This window comes from Dromaius novaehollandiae, chromosome Z (assembly GCF_036370855.1).
Source record: "Dromaius novaehollandiae isolate bDroNov1 chromosome Z, bDroNov1.hap1, whole genome shotgun sequence".
Classification (NCBI taxonomy): domain Eukaryota; kingdom Metazoa; phylum Chordata; class Aves; order Casuariiformes; family Dromaiidae; genus Dromaius; species Dromaius novaehollandiae.
Genome location: NC_088132.1, coordinates 71,449,230 through 71,472,357, shown reverse-complemented (window position 1 = coordinate 71,472,357; position 23,128 = coordinate 71,449,230). Strand labels below are relative to the sequence as shown.

Sequence of the window (23,128 nt, the reverse complement as noted above, 5' to 3'; positions counted from 1 at the left end):
TGGATCTGAGCAAAGGCTTATTTGAAGCGGGAGCTCAAACATCTTTTTTTTTCCATCTCATCGTGATGACCACTGTCGCCAGATACTGAGTTTTGTTGTAGTCTACACGTAGATCATTTTTTCTCTGTTCTGGGGAAAAAAAACCAAAATCTTTAGCACTGTGATGTGCTGTGCCTGTCTAAATGACATTAACCCTTTCTCCAGAACATCTCCCAGCAGGTCAGCGAAGCCACCTGGGAGCTGATCCAACGTGTCGCTCTCGCTCAAGTTATCTATGGAGACGGGCACTGGAAGCTGGCTCAGGCGTTTGCCAGCCTTGTCCACAGCTATCTAGTGCTTCGAGGTCTGCATCTCATGGCTTCAGGGAAAGTGCCATGAAAAACATGGGACATCTGATATTGGCTTTGCAAATTCAGGCTTGCAAAAAAGCACTGTAGGATGATGAGGTGAATATGAGTTATGTGCATCTGTTTACAGATCTCTCACAACAGACGTTTTGCCAAAGTCACCATGTGGTGTCTGCTCTTTTCCATGTGCAAGCAAGGCTTTAGTCATTGAAGAAATGCTAGACTGTGACTGGTTTTGTTATGTGGTAGGTCTTCGAGAGGAGCCATAGACAGTGGAGCTTGGCTGTTGCCTTGATCTCTATATTTGGAGAAAATTCTGCAGAATTTTCTCTGCGAGAGTAGTCTCTTGGAAACCAGAGATAGGTGTGTCTGCTGGGTCATCTGGAAGAGGAGGTTGCCTGCATGCTGCCTTTCTCTCAAGACTGCTATATTTGTACAAATAAGCAAATTATAGTTAGAATAAGCCAGAATCCATAGCTCTCACTCCCTCTCTCCTGGGAAAGCTGGCTTGTGAGGCTTTGCAGTCTTCTCAGAGACAGTCAGAAGGATGGTGTGAAGCCCACAACACTGATAAAGAAGGAGCAGCACAAAAATTTCATTGTCAGAGTGCACCGTGTTTCTTTTTCTTCTTCAACCCTAGACCTCAATATGCTAAATGCTTCTTTGTTGTAAGCGCTTCTGTGGCAACATGTGTCTCAGCCCAGTGGTAGGTCAAAATTCTGCGAAAGCAGAATCGTGTTGAGGTCTGGATAGTTAACATAAGAGTGATTTATTTATGCTGTATCAGCTGCTTGGATATAGCGTAACGATCACACAAATCTCTGCTGTATTAGCGGAGGCCCAAAAACGGAGTGTGGGAGCTGCCGTGGCAGCCTGGCACCGCATGTCGGTTCGGTGATCTCATCCCCCTGCCAGGGAGGTGCTGACCTCGCTCCGTGCCTCTAGTTCAGCTCCTTGTCTGCTCGGAGTTTGCCTTGCGCACAGGAGCCACAGTTACGCGCGGAAAGGAGCTTCGTAGCCACGCGGAAACCACGGCAGTGCTGTTACAGGCTGTGTCTCAGTCTCGCTTCCCCAAGTGAACAGTGCAATAAATGCAAACACAGTAACTTCTAGAGAGTGCACTGATTTCCAAAATGAAACAGTCTGTATTTGATCCATCAGCCTTTTCAGTGACGTTTTTCTCTAAAACCGTTCATCGCAACATGGATTTGATTTACAAGCTCAGCTTTCAACTGTTTTTCATCAAAGTGAAAATCTAGCGCCGCGTGAGTCCTGCGCGTGCTACGCGATGGTTTTGCAGCTTTGTTTCGCGCTCTTGGACTGGGTCCTGCAGTGACGCTGCACTGACTGTGCAGCAAGCGCGAAGACTCGGACAGCACCGCCATCTAGCTTCAGGCGGATGAGTCGGCCCAGACCGTTTACTCTCCTGGCACGGAGCTGGGGGCCCCAACAGTGGCCTGTTCTCTGAGTCCCCTCGCGTCTGAAATGTGCCTGGGCCCAGGGTGAGAAAACTCTCCAAGTTTCATAACCAGAGAGTCTGAAGAGCGTCGGAGCAATCGCAGGAGGCCGCGCTGCACAGCAGACAGCTGAACGGGCGCAGCGCCTTCGCAGCCTGTGAACGGTGCCTGTGAGTCACAGCCCACGGGGCGGAAAGCTGGCTGAATACTCAAAACACCGAGCGCAGGCACTGCGCTCGCACCATTCGCCTTTCGCTTTTGCAGAATGAGTGCAGAAGCCGGAGTGGCGGTGCTGTGCCCTGCTGATGGGCAGAGAGTCTCTGCCCGCATCTCTGGAGGAGAAGAGAAAGCAGTTGGGGACCCTTGCGACTCTCTGCTACACTACAGGTGCAGCACATCTGGCACAGAACAAATATCCTTGCACTGGAAAACACTTTGCTCCTAATGTATCTATTTCAAAAAAAATGTTTTTAATGCCTAGTAATGATGCATAACTTTTTACCTTGCAGTCCTCCCGTGCAATAATTAATCAGCAGACACAGCATCTTTTTGCAGTATGCAGGCTAGTGTTGTGACCGTGAACACAAAAAAAAAAGCCAAAGATGTTGTGCCAAGCTAAGTGGGTATCGCTATCAGAGCTAAAACCGGGATGTGTGATTTTAAGAGATGGGGACTAAGTTTTAGAACAGACTGCAAAGAGGGCCAGGGAGCTGCCCATCGCGTGTCTCTAAACCCAGACAGGCTGCACTTCCAGAGTACTCTTTACTCAGAGGCAAGTGCTCAGATCTAATGCAAGGGTAACAAGACGAAACAGCCTGTGTGATAGAGGGGAGCAGACAGGGTCATCTAATGCCCTCTTCTGGCCAAAAAGCTCCTATGAAACTGGGTTACCAGCTCTGCTTTCAGGCACCTGCACAACACACCAAGACCTCGCTACCTGCCTGCACCCACCCAGTTTTGGCAGTGGGACTGTGCATAGTCCGCTGTGCACAGCTGAGCACACTGATACTTGAGAATGATACTTGTGTTTCTTTTGGGAAATTTTTTTTAAAGAAAGAAGGGGGAAAAAAGTCATACTTTAAGATTTCTCCAGCGGTTAAACATTTCTGGAAAGATGCGCTCAAGCTAAAGATCCCGCAAGACGAAAAGATAAAAGGTCAGTGCAAAGAACTACATCCCTCTAGCTGTTCCCTGACCCCCTCCACGCTCCTGCGCAGGCTCTCGCATCCTCACATCTTCATTCATCCTTTAGCTGTGAAAGCACAGGGCATGCTCAGCCCTGGCACAGTAAATTGAAGATTAGCAGCTATTTTTGTTGAATCAGAAACAGTAATGAGTAATGCAAGAAGTTGCCTCTTCTAACTAAAAGCTCTGATCTGATCATTAGAAACACCTAAAATGAGCACCGAGAGTTCAGAAACAGCTGGCATCACACAGTAAGACTTATCTGGAAGCAGGGACCTGCACAAAAAAAAAAAAAAAACCACCAACAACAAAACTTTTCTCATTAGCTTCTGGGTCTATGGCTTTGTGTGGTTTGGTTGCTGATTGAGTATTTCTAGTGGGGGCTCTTCTTCCTTGACTGTTGCACTAGCAAAGCACCTTACCTCAACCTCTGAAAGGCAGAGAGACTCCTGGAAGAACTGCAAGGACTCGACAGAGTTTCTAGTGTGAACCCAGGGTTAAAAAATCTCTGAGAAGGATCTAGTCATTTTCCTGGGCAGGTAAATGCAAAAGGCTACACATGGATGTCATCTGTGTGCTTTTGGGAAAATAGCATGTGGTGACAGCTCAAAAAGAGTAAATGACACTGGCGGGAATTTGTGCGTGCAAATAGCGCAGGTACGACGTCAGTGCTGTCGCTGAAATAGCTGCCAACTTCCAGTGAGTGTCTGACCTCCCTCCTTTTCCAGAACATGTCCACAACAAAATAAGGTGGAAGCTGCTACACTTTACTTTGAAAAAGCAGCCGATGCTGTCATTTCATCAGAGGGAAACACAGCACCTGAACTGATGCAGCTATATGAGGAAATTGCCCAAACTGAACAGCTGAAGAAAAACTATGATAGAGCAGTAAGTTATTTATTACAGGTAAGTAAGATCCTGGTAATCACATTAACCAGCTAAACCATGTTAAAGTAATAACACAGATACATCAATATATAGGAAGATTTAGACTAGTCTGAGACAAATACTTCAAAACTTTTGTGTTCAAAATCTAATTCTTGACCTTCTGAATGATAAAAATAGCCTTCAATTTTCAAGTACCACAAAGCAAAGCTCTTGAGTATAAATAGCTTTCAATTCCACTGAAGTTAGAAATCTGGCTTGAAAATATTCAGTATAGATCTCAGGGCTGGCCCTGAGAGTATATTTTTAAAACTAGAATGGCTTGTTTATGCATTTCCCACTTTAGAGAGGTAAAGCTTGAGAAAAGAGGAGACTGAGTGGTGGTAGTATCGCATGGCAGAAGATAAGCTGAGCAGTATAGTTGGAATTTCCTGTTACTTCACTGTCTATGAAAATACCCTTGCGCCTGTTTATGTGAGGCAGAAAAACGTGAGATTTTTTTTTGGTTTGTAGAGCAAAATGTTGCAGAAGGCAGCAATGCACAGGGAAGTGTGGAGATTACGAACACAGAAAATAAAAGGCTACGCACAGAGGCAACTCCGAGCTGCTCTACAGACCGCAAACGCCCCATGTTTCTTGGATTTCATTACCAAATGTAGCACTTTATTCTGCCTGCAGTGGGACAATTTCAGTTCTGCCATTAAAAAAATACATCCAAGCCAACAGAGACTGCAAAACTTAACTTTCTAATTTTCTGGGAGATAAAAACCCATCTCTTCATATCCAAAAAGCACAGTCATTCTTGGTGTGTACATTGCTCCTGTAAGACTGCTCCTAATTGTTATAACAAAGTCATAAGCGGTGAGAAGACTTGTTCAAGGAGAAAAGCAATCAGCTATAAGTCCTTACCATATGTGTCTCCCGGAGGCCGCTGAAACGTACTTTACAGAGAGCCTCAGTGCCTATCAAGCAACGTTGGGTGCAGAGAATTCCCAGAGTATAGCACTGTTGAGGGATTTAGCAAATGGCTTGTCCAACTAGGGAAGAATCAGGTAAGAACAAATATTTGCCTAGAAATTTTGCTGCAGACCTGAATGTTGGCAATAGCTGCTCAGAGCTTGTCTGTGCAAGCAACCCAAGCCCAGCATGGGAGGAGGGAGAGACGTGCAATGCAATGGCAGCATTTTCAGTTGTCGCAATTAATTTTGCTGAAGGATATGAATTGATGCCAAATATATTTTTAGAAGGCAACATCTCCCATAGGTTTTTGGCAGGACAAGTTCATACTCCAAGCAATTTGATCTATGAATATAAGATTTTATATATCTATATAAACTTGCATTTGTACTTCATAATCCTTTGTGTTTATTGTTAAAGCACTGGACATGTCCTACGTAGAGCTGACTTGGCACATGCATATTTGTTGTCAAACAATTCATTTCCCAACAAGTGTCCAGCCTCACACATGTTCAGATTTTCGATGGTATAAGGAAAGGGGAGCTCGGTCTGGAATTCCGCTTGTGGGACAGTTTGTTGAAAGTTTCTCATGTCTGGGGCTGGCTGTGCTTCCAAGAATACTGAAGTGCATTAAGCATACATGAATCAAGCCTTCAAAAATGTTTCTAAAAATTAATATATATTTATTAAAATTAATATAGCTGTGAGTGATCCATGTTGCATCTCTCTCTCTCTCTCTCTCTCTCTCTCTCTCTCTCTCTCTCTCTCTCTCTCTCTCTCTCTCTCTCTCTCTCTCTCTCTCTCTCTCTCTCTCTCTCTCTCTCTCTAGCAGGCCTACACTCTGCTGAAAAACTTCCTGAAATGTAAGGCAGATGCCCATGAGGACTTCAGTGAGAAGCTCGTCGAACTTTATCTTACAATGGGTAGCATTTGTCTAGCAGACAGAAGGATACAAGAAGCTTATCAGCTGTTCAGCAAGGTAATTATAATACTGCATTTTGCTTTTTTTTCCCCCTTTAACTTATCATCTGTTTTTGAAAATTTAAATGAATGCAGTTACACAGCGCTCTGGGCTGCTGCATCAAAACTAGCTCTTGTGGAAGGCAGTTCCAGTCTTTCTACATTAGTCAGGTTTATTTTGCTGCGGAGGCCCAGGATAGTTGAAGAGAATCAGAATCACATTTTTAGTGGATATTCATGCACCTTTCTCACCATGTATTAACTCCGCAAAGATCTGAGCTTTGTGGACACTTGACTACATTTCCCAACAAACAGTCCCACTCCTTTGCGGAGCCCTTTCCATTAGATTTAGAAACGCTAATACACCGCTGTGTTAGTTGCTAGAGTACCATCAGGGGAGAGGGCACACTAGAAAGGCCAAAGCAGCCTCCACTACAGACCTTAGCTTCCATTTCTACCTAAGCAGTCCTGCTCCCCCTCAAAACTAATTCCATATAAATATGAGTTTGTCTGAAGAAGGTGTCAAGCCTCTAGCTCTCACCATTCTGTAATAGCCCCATTTTAAAAAATAATTCAGTATTCGTTCAAATTACTGAACAAACTACTGAACTCAACTATTGTTGTTTAAATAGTTCACGTTAAGAATGTTCTGCCCGTTAAAGCACTATTTAGTACTGCTATTATTCTTTATACATAAAACCCACCCATTGGATTCTTAGGGATTTATAAGCTGCTACAAAACAAAGTTCAAAATAGTCACCTAGAGGTAACCACCGACAGCTCATCTCAACTTTTCAAACTACTCTACTAACCTTTCTTATCAAGGATACTGGCGTTTCTTTATGAATCCGTACATAATTAGATATTAAACAACTGATTCTTTCCTATGACTGATTTTGAAATGGCAGTATACAAATTAATTCCTTGTTGGTAATTTTGTGCTGAACAGTCCTTACAGATTCAAATGGTTGTGGACTGTCCTCAGCATATGAAAGCCAAAGAGATGCCCGGAATTCTCAGCATGTTGGAGAGGTAAGCAATAACGTTAGCACTGGCATCTTTAATGTTTTGTTGCACAATGAGTATCAGGCCTTGGAGCCAACATTATATATATTTTGGCTTCTAGTACCTTAACAGATCAGTGGGATTAAAAGCCAATTGATAGTGGTTTTTCAGGTACAGTAAAACAGGTGTCTTCTTGAAGACTTGAGGCCAGTTCTTATTCTGAAAAGTACAACCCCAAATGAATACAGAAAAAGTAGGTTACAGCAGTAAATCAGAGCAGCCTGGGAACAGTGCTCTGGGAACACTACAAGCCGTGGCAATCCTGAGAGGGAAGTGCTGGGTTCAAATTTCCACCTCCAGGGACTGTTTTAGTTTACACTACCAGTAAATCTGAGTAATTAGCTATTCTCTATTTTATAAGAAAGCAAATGGGCAAATTCTGAGCCATGAAAAGTTGAGGTCCCTTCTGTGATAGTACTAAACACCCCCCACGAACTAACTGTTTCTTCTACTGCAGGTTTCCCATTGTCTGCAAGAGGAACAGAGTTGTCAAGTAGAAGAGAGAAAAAGTACTGAAGGTACTGCTGTCACTGTTCTGCATCTCATGCAAAGTGTGGTAGGAAAGTGGATCTAATGCAGTGGTGGTGTTTTGCAGAATTTAAGCAAATTATCAAGTCAAAAAGATGTGCAACAGCCTTCCACTCATTCTGTTCTTAACATGCACCCCTTTGCCCTTTTAACTTTATTTGAAGACAGAGATGTAATATAACCCATCACAGTAACACAAACTGCATGCATTTTTAACATTTAGCACAGTTTAGAACGAGACAGTAATCTCTTAGAAAAGCATGTCTCTATACTTTTACTAGTGAACTTCTAAGGATGTTCCATTGCTATTTTCATGAATAAAGCATAATCCTCCCAAAAGGGGGAAATATGATTCCTTTTCCCCATAAGTCTACCCTGACCTTTATTATTATTATTATTTTAAACACACACTGAAAAAAGCCCAGCTACACGACTTGAAGTTTAGCCAGCTCTCAGTTTCAGTTCAGACAACTGGAGGCAGTCTTTCCATCATTAAACTTCGGTTTTCACTATGAAAAACCTTGGTTTAGCAAATGCAACTTTTCACAACTTTTCACAACATTTTGATGTCCATATCTGTGAAGTTAACACTTCAGAAAGGTAACACATTCATGAACATCTGTGTGACTTCTGGAAACTCAAATCCCATTTTCAAAAATTATTTGGATATCTCAGAAACAGGTCTTTAAGCATCTACGTCCCGTTATTAGGGCACCATGTAAGAGGATGTGTGCATATGTCAAACACTGATCTTCTCCCTCCTTGATCAGTACCTCTGGTAGAAGTAGTCTTTAACTTGCATCCCTCCAGGAGCACCCCCATACAGCGTTCATGCAGAATCACCTGTGTACTCCAAGTCCATTCCTTCACTCACTGCACAGTAACTTTTTGCAGCCAAGGCTTTCTGTGTTCTTACCCACCTATAACTACATTCACAAAGGTAATCATTGACAATTACCTACATTTGTGAGTCTAGGCCTCTGTTTGGTCCTGCCATGCACAAACATAAGTACGTCTTGCACAAATCTTGCATGTCTACAATAATTCTTATTTGTGAAATCGAAGAGTTACTCTTACCGGAACTGTGAAGACTGTACAAACTACTTGAGATATTCTTTCCATAATCACTGTTGGTAGATTATAGAAGAAATTGTTAAAAACACCATTTTAAGAATTAATATAGTACATCTGAAGCCAATTATGTAAAAGCACAAATGCTAAACCACAGCAATGTCCTTGAATAAAATACAAGGTAACTTCAGTACTCTAAAATAAGTCACATCGAGAAAGTAATGTGTTCAGTTTCATTTTTATCTCATCATCCAGAGAAGTAGTAAATAACTCTTAACACTCAATAGTCAAAGATAATAATTCTTAATGAGACAGTAACATTAATGTTTTTCACTGAACAAATTGAGATGGTAAGCCTAAGGAAAATTCACATGTACTGAATATTTAAATTAAGTTTGAAAAAATTAAGTAATTTAGAATATTTTTAGATATCTTTATCAGCTCAAAGATCAGTTCAAAGATCTGTAATTCTTTTTAAATATAAAATTTATTGCCACAAATGATCTACACAGAAGACAGTGAAAATGAATGGCTAAATGAATTGCTGACATAAGCAGGAGGTGAACAATGGTCAACAAAAGCATTTTTAACTCAAAATAAACCTAGAAGATTTGGATACTACTAAATTGTGCAGCAATCAATTTGCTGACGTACAAACATACTGTTTCCCAAGTGTGCAAGGCAGGACCTCATCTTCTGACAAACAGCAAAGCTCAGCTACAATCTAAAACTGTAGGAATGACCCATGGATCACAACTCACAGCAGCAAGCTGGAACACTTCAGTCTCTTGCAGAGTCTGTATCTGGTTCAACAGACCCTTTTCACTCTTAGAACTAATTTTTCTGGGTCCAGGCTAAGAAACATTTGCAGGAGAATACAAGAGAAGTCTTTATACTTTTAATTCCACATTTTAAAAAAAATGTCAATATCAAGGCTATCAGTCTTTACAACTTTCATTCAGTTCTATAAAAATACATAATTTTATATATACATAAATAAAATACAGACTCCAAAACACACAGCTACAAGTGTGCTTCAGTAACATCTTCATCAGGGCAACAGTAATATTCTACAAAACAGATCTGTCCATCTTCATTCCTAATCATATATTGCAGTGAAAGAAATCCTCGAGTATCTGTTCGAATGGACACTTTACAAGATAGAGCTAGTGCCTTTGTAGATGGTTTAAGCAAAGAAATCTTATACCTGCAAGGGAGAAAAAACATCATTTTTAAATGTACTACACAGAGATGAGCTGAAACACTACTCCCGATTAGCACCACAAAGTTATGGAAAGCCAATTAGTAACACTCTATTTTGATCTTCTCCTGGTATCAACATCAGACAGACACTGTTATCATTGAGCTTTTGATCATAGACACAGGATTTTTATCAGATGGGATTTCTGTACTAATGAAATCAATGATTCAGTAATGCAAAAGCAGTTTTTTAAACTCTCCATCAAGAATGTATAACCTGCCATGAAGTGCACTGCTCACACAGTTGCTAACCTGTTTGTCTGGGTTTCATTACAGTGGAACGCTTCCATCAAATCAGAGTCCTTGGGATAGTCGAGGTGTGCACTTCCTGCATTTCCAAAAGTCGATAACCTGGAAGACAAAAGGCGCCATCTCAAAATATTTGATAGCAGCTCTACAAAAACTTGTCAGAAGTGGTCATCTTATATATCCCTATGGCTGTTTTACAAAAAGCTACTGTTACCAAGAAAACATACAGCAAGTTACAAGAAACAGTGTTTTGCATCTCCCAGAACGGGAGATACAGATTATGGCAGAATGGGATAATTTAGGAAAAGGCTGAAGCACTCCAGTGCCTAACATTCCCTTAACACATCTGGCACTGGTTTCGCACAAAGCTGATTTACTTTAATGAAAGATTGGCTATTGGTCTTTAATAGCACATTTTAGTCTCTATTTATAAATACTGCAAGTGAAAGAGTCCCCATTCTGCAGCATTAGCTATGAAAGTAAAAAGAATGGGGAAATTCCAGAAATCTCACTTATTTTCAACAATGACTGAATTCTTGATTTCAGATAGTTGCGAGTGCTTCCAAAGCCATTCCAGACCTGGGAGATACTCTCAGCAAACAAAGGTGCTAAAGAAAAATTCTTAATAAATTCAGGCTCCGTAAAGTGTACAGAAAACAAATTAATGGAAGTTGAATCTTACTTAGGCCAAGTCACATGGTTTTCAGTTGCCAACTGCATGAGGTTGAATACTGACAAAAGTTAATATTAATCATTGAAACAAGATTCAGTGTATGAAGAATGACATTACAGAATACAGCTAATATTTAAGATGAGGTTACTGAAGGTGCAAACTCATAAGATGGAAAACAGACAATAATAACTAGGGGTTCAAATGGTGTCTATCAGGAACAGATTTTTCCAAGCAAAAGCATATTTTTTGCTGCCATGTATGATGCTTTGTACAATCCACTTCACTGATGTGTGCTACATTATCTTCCAAAGCAAAGCACTGTCATATTCTCATGATAAACTTGGAGGATAACTGGACTATAGAATATATCTGCAGGGTTCCACTATTAGATGAGAGATGCCACAGCAACATCACATGCAACACTGAGCTATTATACATCTACCGTAATAGTTCAAATTTGCTTTAAAAGAAGTTTTACGGGTTGAATCAGGGATCATCCATCAGGGAACCTCTGTCTTCATAGAGAAACAGTAAAACATCATGAGTGGAACACACATATACACAGTTCTTCATTCTGCCCCTCTGCTTATTTTGCAGTACTCTGATCTGAGTTGCTACCTGCACAGTTTGGTTGCACATGTTGCAGCAGATGTAAACCAGCAACTGCTATCAAGAAACATGTGCTCTTTGGATTGCAAAATCTGTCCCATCCAGAAATGCTGTTGTCTGTTTCTATGTAAGACACATAGCTAAACAAATTTAAGCTGATATTTGTGTTTATTTTACTTTAATTAAAAATACTAAACTGTCTACATTACCAAGGTGGTCAATATATTCATTACTATGCTAATTAGATTACATGTTGTTATTTACTCTATTCATTACAATTTTCCTTAAAATAAACCAATGCTCTAAACCAGCTTCCCCCCTGTTCACCCTAAAACTTCCTTACTCACAGAAGAGCAGAAAGGCCAAGTATGAACATTTACATTGGATGCATAGTTTCCTGTACCTGAAATATGGTTTGTCTGGAGACATGGTAATCTGCAGAACTTCACTGGTCATATCCAATTCAGCAAATGCTTCTCGTAGCCCCTCTGACTGCAGGATAATTTTATTAACAACATTTGTGCTGCAGAAATCAAAGTCTAACAACTCCTCAGGTTCTTGAGTGTTAATTTTGCACACTGTCACCACTCCTCCTTCTTCTAAGAACAGCATCAAGGGATAGCCATAACCACGATAACACATCTTAAGAGCTGTTGATGTTCCTGAAAAAGAGAATGAAGCAGATATTCTTTAGAGAGCTAGCTAGCACATCTGACCACTTTAGGAAATTTAGATACTACCTGCATATGAGGCACAGATTAAATTAATTTAGAATGCTTGGTCTAGCCTCCCACACATTAATTCAGCATGCTCAGTCTAGCCTCCTATACACCCTTCAAAAGATTATGTTTATGCAGCAAAATGAAATGATGTGAATGTAGGCACTAGTTCAAATCCAACCAGTGGTATGTATCAAACAGGTAATTCTAGCTGTGACAGTGACGCTGCATATGCTACAAATAGGTTAGCAGATTCAGCAAAACTTCCATGGACCTAGGGCTCACTCTGGCTCAAATTGTCATTCTTTATTACTCTTGTTACTTGTTCCATCCAAACTAAAATTAATACGGCATAGCCTGCACTATGGTAGCAACCTCCTTTTGCTATGTAAGCATAACCTGAATGTTTGGGTCCCCCAAATCATGGTGTGGTTTAGCACAGCTGACTGTCTATCTTTAGGTCAGAGCCAGAACAGAAACAGCAGAGAAACCTGGAGTTCAACCCATAGCTGCAATAGCAGAACTGCCTCAGAAAACTGGCATGGTATCACTCTGCTGCCTACAAGTACACAGTGCATCCTGTAGCACACATACAGTTACTCTGAATTCCAATTATTTTGCCTGGGAAAACATTTTCTGAACAATCATCAGGTTAAAAAATAAAAAAGACTAACTTTTAGGAAGTAAAATCTAGCTAAGACTGAGCTTTTTAAACATGAATATATGTAATTCAATATTTGTATACATGAGAGGAATTTCCCTCCCTCCACCACTGAAAGCCAGGAATACAGTCTACTTGATTTTCCTAATTCACACACTCGTTAAAATACTTTATATGCCTCACAGCAAAATCAAAAACCCTCTATTCACCTGAGACGTGTGGGAAGAGATGGTGTATTTAGGGCACTTGAAGCGGTTCCCAACTCAGCCACAAATTCCTTACAAGGCCCTAGGTAAGTAACATGCCTTAGGTCCTTATTTGCAAGCTAGAGATAATACTCACAAAATAGATGCAGGTGTAGCTTGAAGAAGGGAAGGCATAGAGGGTGCTACATAATAGCTATTGCATTAGGAGCACAGACAATGAGCAGACGACACTAACTAGAACAGCTGCAGACTCTTTCAACCCCAATAAATCTGCCCTGGAATATTTCCCAATTCAAGCACACACTTGTTAATGTTTCTGAGGCATTTGGACATTTCAGGGTGGCACAGGCCACACAGACGCTTGAAAAGAGAACACATTTATTCACAATTTTTTTGGTAATAGGACAAATTCCAAACCGTCTATACTGTCTCTTAGTGCACTGGTTTCTGCAACAGCACACAGCAATTGGCCTGGGTCCCTTTTAAATCCAATGTGGTGCCCCTGTGGCCTTGAAACATACTGATAATTGAGGGGGTTGGGGGTGGACGGGGCGGGGGGGGGGTCAGCCCAAAGCGCCAGCTCCAATGAGAGCTCCAGTACAGCTTGCCCAAGCAGTAGTCTTTTATTCTGATGCTGAGGGTAAGTGCAGCCTGCCCTGCTGGCCATTTAAATGGATGTGACAGAGTTGAGGACTGTCCCTAGAGAAGGGTACCTTGGTGCTATCTATAGCCATACTGACTACCCTGAGTGGGCTGCAGAGCAACTATTCTGTCAGCTGTGTGCAGGTTTTCCCCTTAAGTGAAGGGCACTCTGGAAAAAAGTAGGATTTGTGTGATGTGGGTGATCTTCGTCCTGGAGTCAAACAACTGGCCAAACTGACAGTAAAGACACTGTGTGCACCAGTCCTGGGTGCCAGTACTGGTTCTGGCATCAGAATTCTAACCTAAACATACCATGTGACTTGCTGGAAACACGTAGATAAATCACTTACCATGTTTTCTTATCAAAGTTATAGAAACTGTTTGAGATCTTCAGCCCCAAACCAGAGCAAGGGTATGAGGGGGCCCATACCTCATGCCACAAAGGGGTTGTCGCCACAAAAAGTGGCCCTTTTGAGCCTTACAGAGATCCAAGAAACATTATCTTCACAGGAAGACTCCTCTGTTTTCTATTACCCCACAAACACATGCTTTTATTCCATCTCCCAAACGGAGCCACCCTCCTCTGGCATCTCCTTCAGCTGTGGTCCCAGACACACTGGCTAGGTTAAGATTCAGTACCTCCCTTTTTCAGCCCATTCACTGTTACCAGAGCATACACTTGCATTAGCTTAAGCAAACACTGCAGATCCTGCTTCATAATGATAGCTGCCATTCCCAGAAGGACTTGTGGCGAAAAAAGTCAAAAATTTTGCCAAGACTGTAAAGTTCCCCATGGCTAAGCACAGGTTTCGCTATGTGATTACACGAGATACACATGCATGGTAAAGGTAAATACACATCATACCTGGCAAAGAACTTGCACCAAAAATGGTCAAGCAGTCGAGAAGAACAGCCAAATTGATCCGGAACATCACAGATTCCTCCTGAACAGCAAACTCTTGAAAAATTTCTGCCTATGAGAAAAAGAAAAGGGATGAGGAGAGGAAAGCTTTTGCAATTGTTTTACAGCTTGTATTTACCTCCTTAAGTTCAAAGTTTTCACTTTCAGAGATCAGTGCAATACAAAGTGATTTCTATGTAACACAATTTCTGTTAAAACAACAAGTCTTCATCCTCAAAAATTAATAAAATAAAATTAGGTCACAGTTTAAATACAGTAGCATGTCATAAGCCTGAAAATCACTCATCTTCTATAGCTTAAAAACAAGCCACAAATGTTAAAGTCTACAGCCACCTACTTCTACAGCAGGAAACGTTCAGGTATCTATATGACGTAAACAATACGCTTGTCCAGATCCAACACAACCCCATAAATGATTAGACCTAGCTTGTTATAACAGTTACATTAAATCAATTTTTGAGTATTTTCAGGTTCATGTAGAGAAACTCTGTACTCAGTTTCTCTCAGAGAATAACTACTGTTTTCGAGTGTGGATTTAGAGTTTGTAAGTAGGCTAATAACAACTACCATACAAGAAAGCAGAAACTGTCTCACACCCTGTTATTTTCAAAACATTTGCTGGAAACATAAAAGCAAAAAAATTATTGTCTCCAACCATATAATTTAACAAACCAAAAACTGTTGTCAACAACGACAAAGTGACTTACTAACTTTTATTCTTAAGTAAGAGCTTTGCAGCAAAAAGCATGAGAAAAACATTTCGAATAATAAAAATGCGCAACCAATTTTTCAAAAGCAGCTGAAATCATCCCCCACTTCTTTTGAGATACTCTTTTCCTGCAGTTACCACAAAGCTGCTAATACCTCCCATCTATGCACCTGCTTTTGCCCAATGAAAAACAGAAGGTAGCCTGAAGTAGTTTACCCCCTATTAGATGAGTCAAAGGCACATGTCACCAGATGTGCTGAACTCACCTAACAGCTCAACACACTCAAAGTGCGTGCATGTGTAAACTCTCAAAACACTTTTTTAGGCCAAAACACTCCTTAGGCCAAAGGTAGAGGCAGAATCAGAAGGCAAAAAGAACAGGCCATTGCTCCAGGCTTGCAATGACACAAGTAAACACATGCTCCTGCTGTGGAGTTGGAGGCCCAGTGGAACGCTCCTAGTTTAACCCAGCTGAGATACTGTACGTGAACATCTGTGAATTCAACTCTCTTTTGTAGTTAAAGGTAACTTCAACTCATCTTTTTAGCTTTAGAATAAAACATAATAAATGTGTCCAGACATACTTTGTGCACTGCTCATCAATATAAGAATGGTACAGTCAGAAGAACAACAGGCTTATCACATGCCAACATATTAAACGAGGATACTAACTCAAATCGGAAGAAGGCATGAATGAGCTGTGCATCGAGTTCAGCCTTTTAATCATGAGCCTATATCAATCAGAACTGACTGCAGCCTGGCCAGAGCACTGCCTTCGGGTCAGCTTCTCCAGCTGCTCCGTGGTTTTGCTCAGGTTTCCCCTTCCCCGCAGGTAAACTCCCTGCACGCACCTCCTCTGTCAAATAATTTGAGCCTTTCTAAGGTTTCTAATACTGCTGTACACCTATCTCACACCCGCGCGGGCAGGAACAGCTCCTGCCCTACGAAGCCTGATGTGAAACACAGCAGGAGCACGAGCGTACAGCAGCGGAGAGCGCAAGGAACCTCTTCTCGCGGCTACCGGCAGCCTCCGCTGCCGCCGCCGCCGCACCTGGATGAAGGCGTTGGCCTGCAGGCACTTGGCGTCCTCCACCGTCACCCGGATGCCATTGGCCGTGGCGAAGCAGGTCGCGTGGTCCTGGAAGTGCACGGCCCGGAGCAGGCTGGAGAGGTTGCGCGCGTTGTCCAGGCTGGCCGTCAGCACGTAGCGCTCGCCGCTGGCGGGCGGCTGCGTGGACAGCGGCATGGCCGCGCGCGGCCCGCAGCCTTCCCCGCCGCCCAACGGCCGCCCCGCGCCGCCCAACGACCGCAGCACCAACGGGCAAGCGCGCGCCACCGGCCGCCGCCGCCGCCGCCACGACCATAGAGTGAGCGCCCAGGCCGCACGGAGTGACTAGAGGCCGTTCCGGCGAGGAGCGGAAGTGCGAGCAGGCGGAAGTGCAAGCGACTTCCGACGCGGCGTGGTGCAGCCAACATGGCGGCGGCCAAGAGGAAGCGTGGGGCGGCAGCTGCCCGGCCGAAGAAGCGAGCTAAAGGGGACCCGAGCGCCCCTGAGCCGGCTGCCAAGCCGGGCCCGGACGGGACGAGCCCGGAGGAGTACAGTATCCCGGCGCCGGTCTCCCAGGTACCGCTGGGTCCCAGGGCGGAGCAGGCTGGGCCGCCCGCGCCGCGAGAAGTCCCGCGTGTCTGTGTGTGCCTGCCTTAGAGGGCACGCCTTGCCCCGGCGAGGGCTGCAGGAGCATGAGTGAGGGGTTACCTTGTGCTTCGCTTAGCTCCGTGTGCTGCTGTGCTCTGTGTTGCCTCGCGCAGTGCTTCCATCAGGCGTTCCTAACTGATGGATTCTGAATTTTGCCGCTCTTCCTACTCAGGAAGAACTGTTGGAGTGAGATATTGGGGCTCAAACTGCGGGTGTTTGGTGGTGGGGAACCCGCTGCTATGCAAGGCAATCATAACCTTTTATAGCGTTAGCACACATGAAAGCAGCATCTGATGGTGTTTTTTTTCCGTGCAAATCTGGGAAGAGTGTTATTCTGGTCTGTGTAAATTGTGTTGCACTAATCTCAGACGTATTTTAGTCAGCTAAATAATGGTGTTATATATGAAGGCCTTGAGGGATATGGTACCTGTTTCATTTAGGGATCATTCTGAGACAGTCTCAATAACTGTCTTGCAGTTTGCTTAAAAGAAAAAAAATTAGTATCTTCAAGTCTGAAACTTTTTTGTGTGGTCATGTGTAGGAGAAGCTATGTTGTTTTCTTCTGAGATTGTAGCTCAGCTTATAGAAAAGGAGGGGTGCCTTTGGGGAATATGTATTGCATACGGATTTCTTAAACTCTAGTTGTTCTGTACTAGAGAAAGGCTTTATGTAGAAATTTAGTGATGCAGTGTGGATAAGAGTTGTTCATGCAAAAACTCCTGCTCCCGTATTCAGTAGGAACGCCAGCACTTTCACTGAGTGGGCAATTCTGTGCTAGTGTAGTGGTGGTAGCAACAGTAATAACAAATGTTCTTATGTGCTTTTCTGTTATTATTATTCAAACACTTATTTTGGCTGTGTTGTAACAGCTTTAAGGCTACAAACTTCCTTTCCCTGCTTAACTTTTGTGTCATTTTCCTAGGGTAAATGGAAAAACAAGGAGCGGGTGCTTATTTTCTCTTCTCGTGGAATTAATTTCAGAACAAGGCACCTAATGCAAGACTTAAGAACGTTGATGCCTCACTCTAAAGCAGGTAGGCATAGGCATCATTACTAACTTAGTCATGTTTTCAGACTAGTTCTAAACCAACTGTTTTTAACAGCCTGGTTTTTGATGTTGTTTTTTTAATGTGGTACATAACTGTTTTGACAAAATTATTACCTTGTATCCTAAACAAACAAGTGCCCTCCCCAAGCCAACAGAACTTGCAGCTGTTGTTGCCCCCTAATGTTCTGTGGGAAACGATTGGTAAGGCCTCTGTTCTGTAAGTGCCAAAAAATTCATATTGACATATTTCTTTATTGTGTAACATGGCTGAAACAGCTTGATAAAGTTATTCTTAATCTTTCATTTACGGCCAGTAAATTTTTGCAAAGAACAGATTTCTTAAAAAAAAAATTCCTGGTGTTAAATTAGTTTTCAAGCATTCCCAATGTTGTTTTTGTTTTCCAGATACTAAAATGGATCGTAAAGACAAGTTGTTTATAATTAATGAGGTAATTCAGAATTTAACTAGTACTTTTCTTACTTTCTGTGGTAATTCTATGTGTAAGAGAAAAGGGCAGCCAATGCACAGCTAGTTCAAAGGAAGTAATACTAGCTATATGAGTTATGCAACTTCATAAATGAAAACGATGTTCAAAAAGTGTTTGGGTTAAAATGGGAAGTTGACTTTTGATAATAAAACCAAACCCAAATCTTTGAAGAATTAGGCTTGAGTCATGAAAAAATATAACAAAATGTGTCTTTCTGTATAGCTGAAAGATGTTTTACAATCTGTATTTGGATAAATCAAGGAACAAACAAGTGACCAGCCTAAATAATGTAGTAAGACACTGGTAGAGCTGAAACAAGAACCCACTGTCACCGCTCCTGCTCTAATGTTCATGTCCTGGAGAGCTCATCAGATTGCTTGTAGCTTCAGTGAAATTATTGCTCCTGCTAATAAGAACTTAAGATTTTTCCATAAGTGCTTAAACTAAAGTTTGGGGGATCAGTAGGTGTAATCAGTTAAGATGAGACCTTTTGTTTTTGAACTTTTATTTTGCTGTGATGGGGGGAGACATTAGAGGTTAATGTGAAAAGTCTGAAAACGTCTTCAGAATTTTGTAAATAGCTAATTTGTCATGCTTTGTGTAGGTGTGTGAAATAAAAAACTGCAATAAATGCATCTTTTTTGAAGCCAAAAAGAAACAGGATCTGTACATGTGGTAAGTAAATGTTTTGGTTTTTACCTTTCCATAGTAAAACAGATGTGTTTTACCATCCCAATTAGGGATGCTTCTGTTCTAACTGAAGTCTGTTAGAGTAATAGTGAAGAAGCGTAAAATAGTGTTGCTTAGTTAAATCTGTACTAATCCCGCACTTATGTAGGTAATGTGAATTTACAATGCATGATTGGTTTTACTAGACTATTTACAAACACATTTTATAAGATTGTTTAAAAAAGAAGTATACATAAAATGTATTTCTGATGACTATTTAAGGCCTACTAATTGTACCCAGCACAACTTCTTTTAAAGTATGTTAAAGGAATTCAGTACTGCTTTTAAAAGAGGATGAAATTACTTCAGTACAGAAGTAATTGGTTGGAGTGTACTGTATGACTCCAGCACACCTTTCTGTCTGCCATTAACGTTTTTCTCCCCTCTTCTTCCTGCCTCTCCCCTGTAGGCTTTCAAATACCCCACACGGACCATCAGCCAAGTTCTTAGTGCAGAATAGTAAGTTGTTGAGATCATTTGGGCTTTTTATTTTCTCATCTGTATGGTTTTCTCTAAATACTAAAATGGTATTTTTAATCGTTGTAGTTCACACACTGGCTGAATTGAAGATGACTGGAAACTGCCTAAGGGGCTCACGGCCCCTTTTGTCTTTTGATCCAGTATGTATAGGTTTTGTTTTTCATGGATTAGGCTTTCATTTTTTTACACTACTATTGCATTTTGTTTTGTGTGTAAAATTACATTTTTCTTTTATAGACATTTGACCAGGAGCCACACTATGCCCTGTTAAAAGAGTTGTTTATTCAGGTTAGTTTGTAGTTCTTGTGTCCAGTGTTTCTTCCTTCTTGGAAATGGTCTTTGGCAACTTTTCTTTGGTAGTAATTTTACACTTCTGAACTTGAACCTAATCCTGTGGGGATGTTGTGCTTGAAGTCCCTGGGACTACTTGTTTTTAGGTTATTCATTCAACCTGGGATCTGGATCTTAGTAAATTAAGATAAATTTAAGATAAGCTGTGTGTATGATTGACTTTTTATGATTACAGATATTTAGAAAAGATTGCCTTTTATTACAGATATTTAGTACACCGCAGTATCACCCCAAGAGCCAACCCTTTGTAGATCATGTATTCACATTCACCATTACAGACAAGAGGATCTGGTTTCGGAATTATCAGGTTAGTAGTCCTTTTCGGCTCTTCAAATGGTGCTATGAAATGACTTCATATCAACTCCATTAGTTACAATACATTGAGAAGACTCATTATTATCAGGACGTGCTGACATTCAGTGCTTGCACAAAGTAATTTCAGTAATTTTGTGATTCTGTAAAGGCTGTCTTCGTGACAAGCTTTGCCCAAACTTCACTTGTCTTTTAACTTTACTCGGTGCTTTGGCTCAAAGTGTGGCTCGTTATTTTCCAAAGAAGTAATTAACAAGTATCTAATACTTGTACCTAAAAGAACTGCTTCGTATACAGAGTTGTATTTGTACAAGTCTAGCTTATTGGTTTCGGTGGCACCAGAGCTTGGATTTGAATTCTGCTGTGGATCACCATATCTAATGTCATATATGTAGAATCAATCCGTGAGAAATGAGTAGCATATTCTTTTTATTGCAGATCATAGAAGAGGATGCATCTCTAGTGGAAATTGGGCCTCGTTTTGTTCTGAATCTCATAAAAATCTTCCAGGGTAGCTTTGGAGGACCAACTCTGTATGAAAATCCCTTTTACCAGTCCCCAAATATGGTAAGCAGCTTTGTCTTTGTCTTTTCTTTCATTTAGCAATTCATTTGAAGTCTAGTCTTGCAAGCTCTTTGTGCAGAAGAACCATGTGTGCCTTCCCATGGAACCCTTTGTGGGAGAGAGTGCCCTAGCTGATCAGAGTTATGAATAGAATAACCACGCACAAATAGAAAGGACTCAGAATTCCTGTCAGGGAAAAGATAATGCTGTACTGAGGAGTTTGACAGTTAGGCAGAGAAATCCCTATCTATTTCTTTAATATCTGAGTTTTTTCCATCTTGCTTATTCAATACCTGACTTGATTTTAAATTCTTATTTTATAGCATCGACGGTTGATAAGATTATCAATGGCTGCTAAATTTAGAGAGAAACAGCAAGTGAAGGAAGTACAAAAGATAAAGAAAAAAGAAACTAAGAAGCTTATTGAAGATGATCTCACCGAAACTGTCTTTGAGACTCCAGCTGAAGAAAAGCTGATGGAAGTACAGCTTGCAAAACCAGAACCGAAGGCAACTGTGAAAGATAAAAGGAAGCCACGCAAAATTCAAAGGAAGAGGCAAAAAAAGCTTTTCAGAATTGAAGCATAAATGTTACAAATGACAAAACTAAGCAGACTCCAAAGTCGCCTATTAGACTGGTATATCTATACCCGGCTATATTTCATAGCTATCTTTACATAATATTGTAAATATTTGTTTTTACAGCCAAAACTAACTTGGCTTCAGTTTTGAGTAAACAAAATACCAGTTTCTTTATTAGGATTCAATTTGTACTGTTTTATTGTCTTTCTGATTATGGGTTTTCAAAAAGAATGTATCCAGAGGGGAGCTGAAATAAGAAAGTCAAAATATTTCTGCTTTTGAGAACTAGTCTCTTACACTTGAATGGCTCTGGGAAACAACTCACTGGAACACATATAAGGAATAAAAATAACTGGGTGGTCTTTGGTGCTCATCATTAGCCAGAGTTCAGAATTCAGCTTTCCTAGTCCTTTACACCAGTCAATCCTTTTTAAAGTTGCAGTGTTATAGGACTTCTCTCTTTTTGGGGGGCTGTTTATTACTACACCCTGTAATCCCTAGGCAAGGGAAAAGGTTATGACTGGTTGGTTTCCTTTTCTTCTTCTTTTTTTTTTTTTTTTTTTTTTTTTTTTTTTTTTAATATTAGAAAAGCTGCCACTTTTGTCTGTGGGAGCTGCTAGTCAGGTTCTCGAGACCTGAAATGTGCTAATGGAGGAGAAGCAGGCCTTTATTCCAAATTCATTGCAAGTTCCCTAAAGGTAAAAGGTACATCGCTGCCTATGATTCAGAGTATTAAAATCATATGCCTCCACTGACTTGAAATAGAATTCTCTGTCCTTCTTTGTTATAGCAACAGTGCTTAAAGGCACTGATTGCCTATAAGCATGGATTCTGTTATACGCACTTACACATACAGGTAACTTCCTTTGCTCTGTTTTTTTCTTTTTTTAAAAAAAGAAACCTCCTCATTCAGTTTTGTTTATTTATGCAGTTTGAGTCTTGTTTTTCAAAGAGTGAGTCTATATACATTTCTTTCCAAATAAAACTGGCAGATAAGCTTCCACTACTGCATAACATGGAATTATAACAAATAGGCTTAATTTTGCTTATAGTTAAATGTGTCTGAATGCATCAGAACTTAGTACCTGTATAGGCTGCTGCATACTGATCAGCAGCAGGCAGTGCAAAGTTTGGTTCCCTGTAGTTCTCACTGTTTGACAGTTAGTGAAAATGGTCATCTACTCAGTTCATATAGTACCGGTTGATCTGTGCCTAAGCCAAAGCAAAGGTGACTTGGCCAACAATCTCTAAAGACCAAAGGTTTCAAGAGAAAGTGGTAAGAGCTTGGAGCTGTTCTGGCTGCACTAAAGTACCTCTACACTCTTGAGCATTTGTGGAAACAGCTCTATGCATTTGATTTGATGAAACTGGATGCCCATAAAAGCAAAACCTAGCAGTACTGTCAGGGTAAGTAGCATCCCCTTGTTTCTTCTAGATGTACAAGCCTGCGCAGTACTAAACTGGAAACTCAGCAGGAGCAGACAGGTGCAGGAGCAGGGCTGGGACTAAAAGTGTGATAGTGAAGTAACTAGCAGGGCTTTTACATCACCCTTCCCCACAGTATTACTGCATGTACTTCCTCCTGTCTGCAGGCAAAAATCCTTCCCTCTGCCCATTTTCTCAGTTCAATAAAATCTCGGTAACATAGTCCGTTTTCTCGAGGGCAGACAGCACTCGTGTAAGTGCGGCTCTTCCCTCCCACTTGCACAGCACCTTCCGCCCTACCAGCAGCTCCCGCCAGACCCTCCCGCCCCCCCCCCCAACGGTTCCAACG

The 23,128-nt window shown here is 41.4% G+C and overlaps 2 protein-coding genes and 1 long non-coding RNA gene across 3 annotated transcripts; 2 read left to right on the top strand and 1 right to left on the bottom strand.

Annotated features, from left to right (window-relative positions):
* Nucleotides 1-5,588: 5,588 nt before the first annotated feature.
* On the top strand, nucleotides 5,589-7,829 carry LOC135324603 (uncharacterized). The gene is made up of 3 exons (XR_010385923.1): nucleotides 5,589-5,810; nucleotides 6,741-6,823; nucleotides 7,314-7,829. It is a non-coding gene; the product is annotated as an uncharacterized LOC135324603 (long non-coding RNA).
* Nucleotides 7,830-8,923: 1,094 nt separating this feature from the next.
* Nucleotides 8,924-16,424, bottom strand: LOC135324602 (cell cycle checkpoint protein RAD1). Its single transcript, XM_064501203.1, has 5 exons — nucleotides 16,157-16,424; nucleotides 14,340-14,448; nucleotides 11,650-11,908; nucleotides 9,968-10,066; nucleotides 8,924-9,662 (listed from the first exon to the last, which is right to left on the bottom strand). Exons 1-5 carry the CDS (start codon nucleotides 16,349-16,351, stop codon nucleotides 9,479-9,481), a joined length of 846 nt encoding a protein of 281 aa, XP_064357273.1. The 5' UTR covers nucleotides 16,352-16,424; the 3' UTR covers nucleotides 8,924-9,478.
* A 101-nt stretch (nucleotides 16,425-16,525) lies between these two features.
* On the top strand, nucleotides 16,526-21,534 carry LOC135324601 (ribosome biogenesis protein BRX1 homolog). Its single transcript, XM_064501202.1, has 10 exons — nucleotides 16,526-16,729; nucleotides 17,724-17,835; nucleotides 18,255-18,298; nucleotides 18,942-19,012; nucleotides 19,476-19,525; nucleotides 19,613-19,686; nucleotides 19,784-19,834; nucleotides 20,103-20,204; nucleotides 20,648-20,776; nucleotides 21,097-21,534. The coding sequence occupies exons 1-10, from the start codon at nucleotides 16,580-16,582 to the stop codon at nucleotides 21,358-21,360; spliced, it is 1,047 nt and encodes a 348-aa protein (XP_064357272.1). The 5' UTR covers nucleotides 16,526-16,579; the 3' UTR covers nucleotides 21,361-21,534.
* Nucleotides 21,535-23,128: the final 1,594 nt, after the last annotated feature.

Excerpts from the sequence above, each read along its gene's own strand:
- LOC135324602 (XM_064501203.1), bottom strand. The coding sequence starts at position 16,351 with ATGCCGCTGTCCACGCAGCCGCCCGCCAGCGGCGAGCGCTACGTGCTG. Across the intron at positions 14,449-16,156 it reads AGGCCAACGCCTTCATCCAG|GCAGAAATTTTTCAAGAGTT; the intron begins GTGCGGCGGCGG and ends TTTTTCTCATAG. Across the intron at positions 9,663-9,967 it reads AATGAAACCCAGACAAACAG|GTATAAGATTTCTTTGCTTA; the intron begins GTTAGCAACTGT and ends TCTCCCTTGCAG.
- LOC135324601 (XM_064501202.1), top strand. The coding sequence starts at position 16,580 with ATGGCGGCGGCCAAGAGGAAGCGTGGGGCGGCAGCTGCCCGGCCGAAG. Across the intron at positions 19,687-19,783 it reads CCCTTTTGTCTTTTGATCCA|ACATTTGACCAGGAGCCACA; the intron begins GTATGTATAGGT and ends TTTCTTTTATAG. Across the intron at positions 20,205-20,647 it reads TCTGGTTTCGGAATTATCAG|ATCATAGAAGAGGATGCATC; the intron begins GTTAGTAGTCCT and ends TTTTTATTGCAG.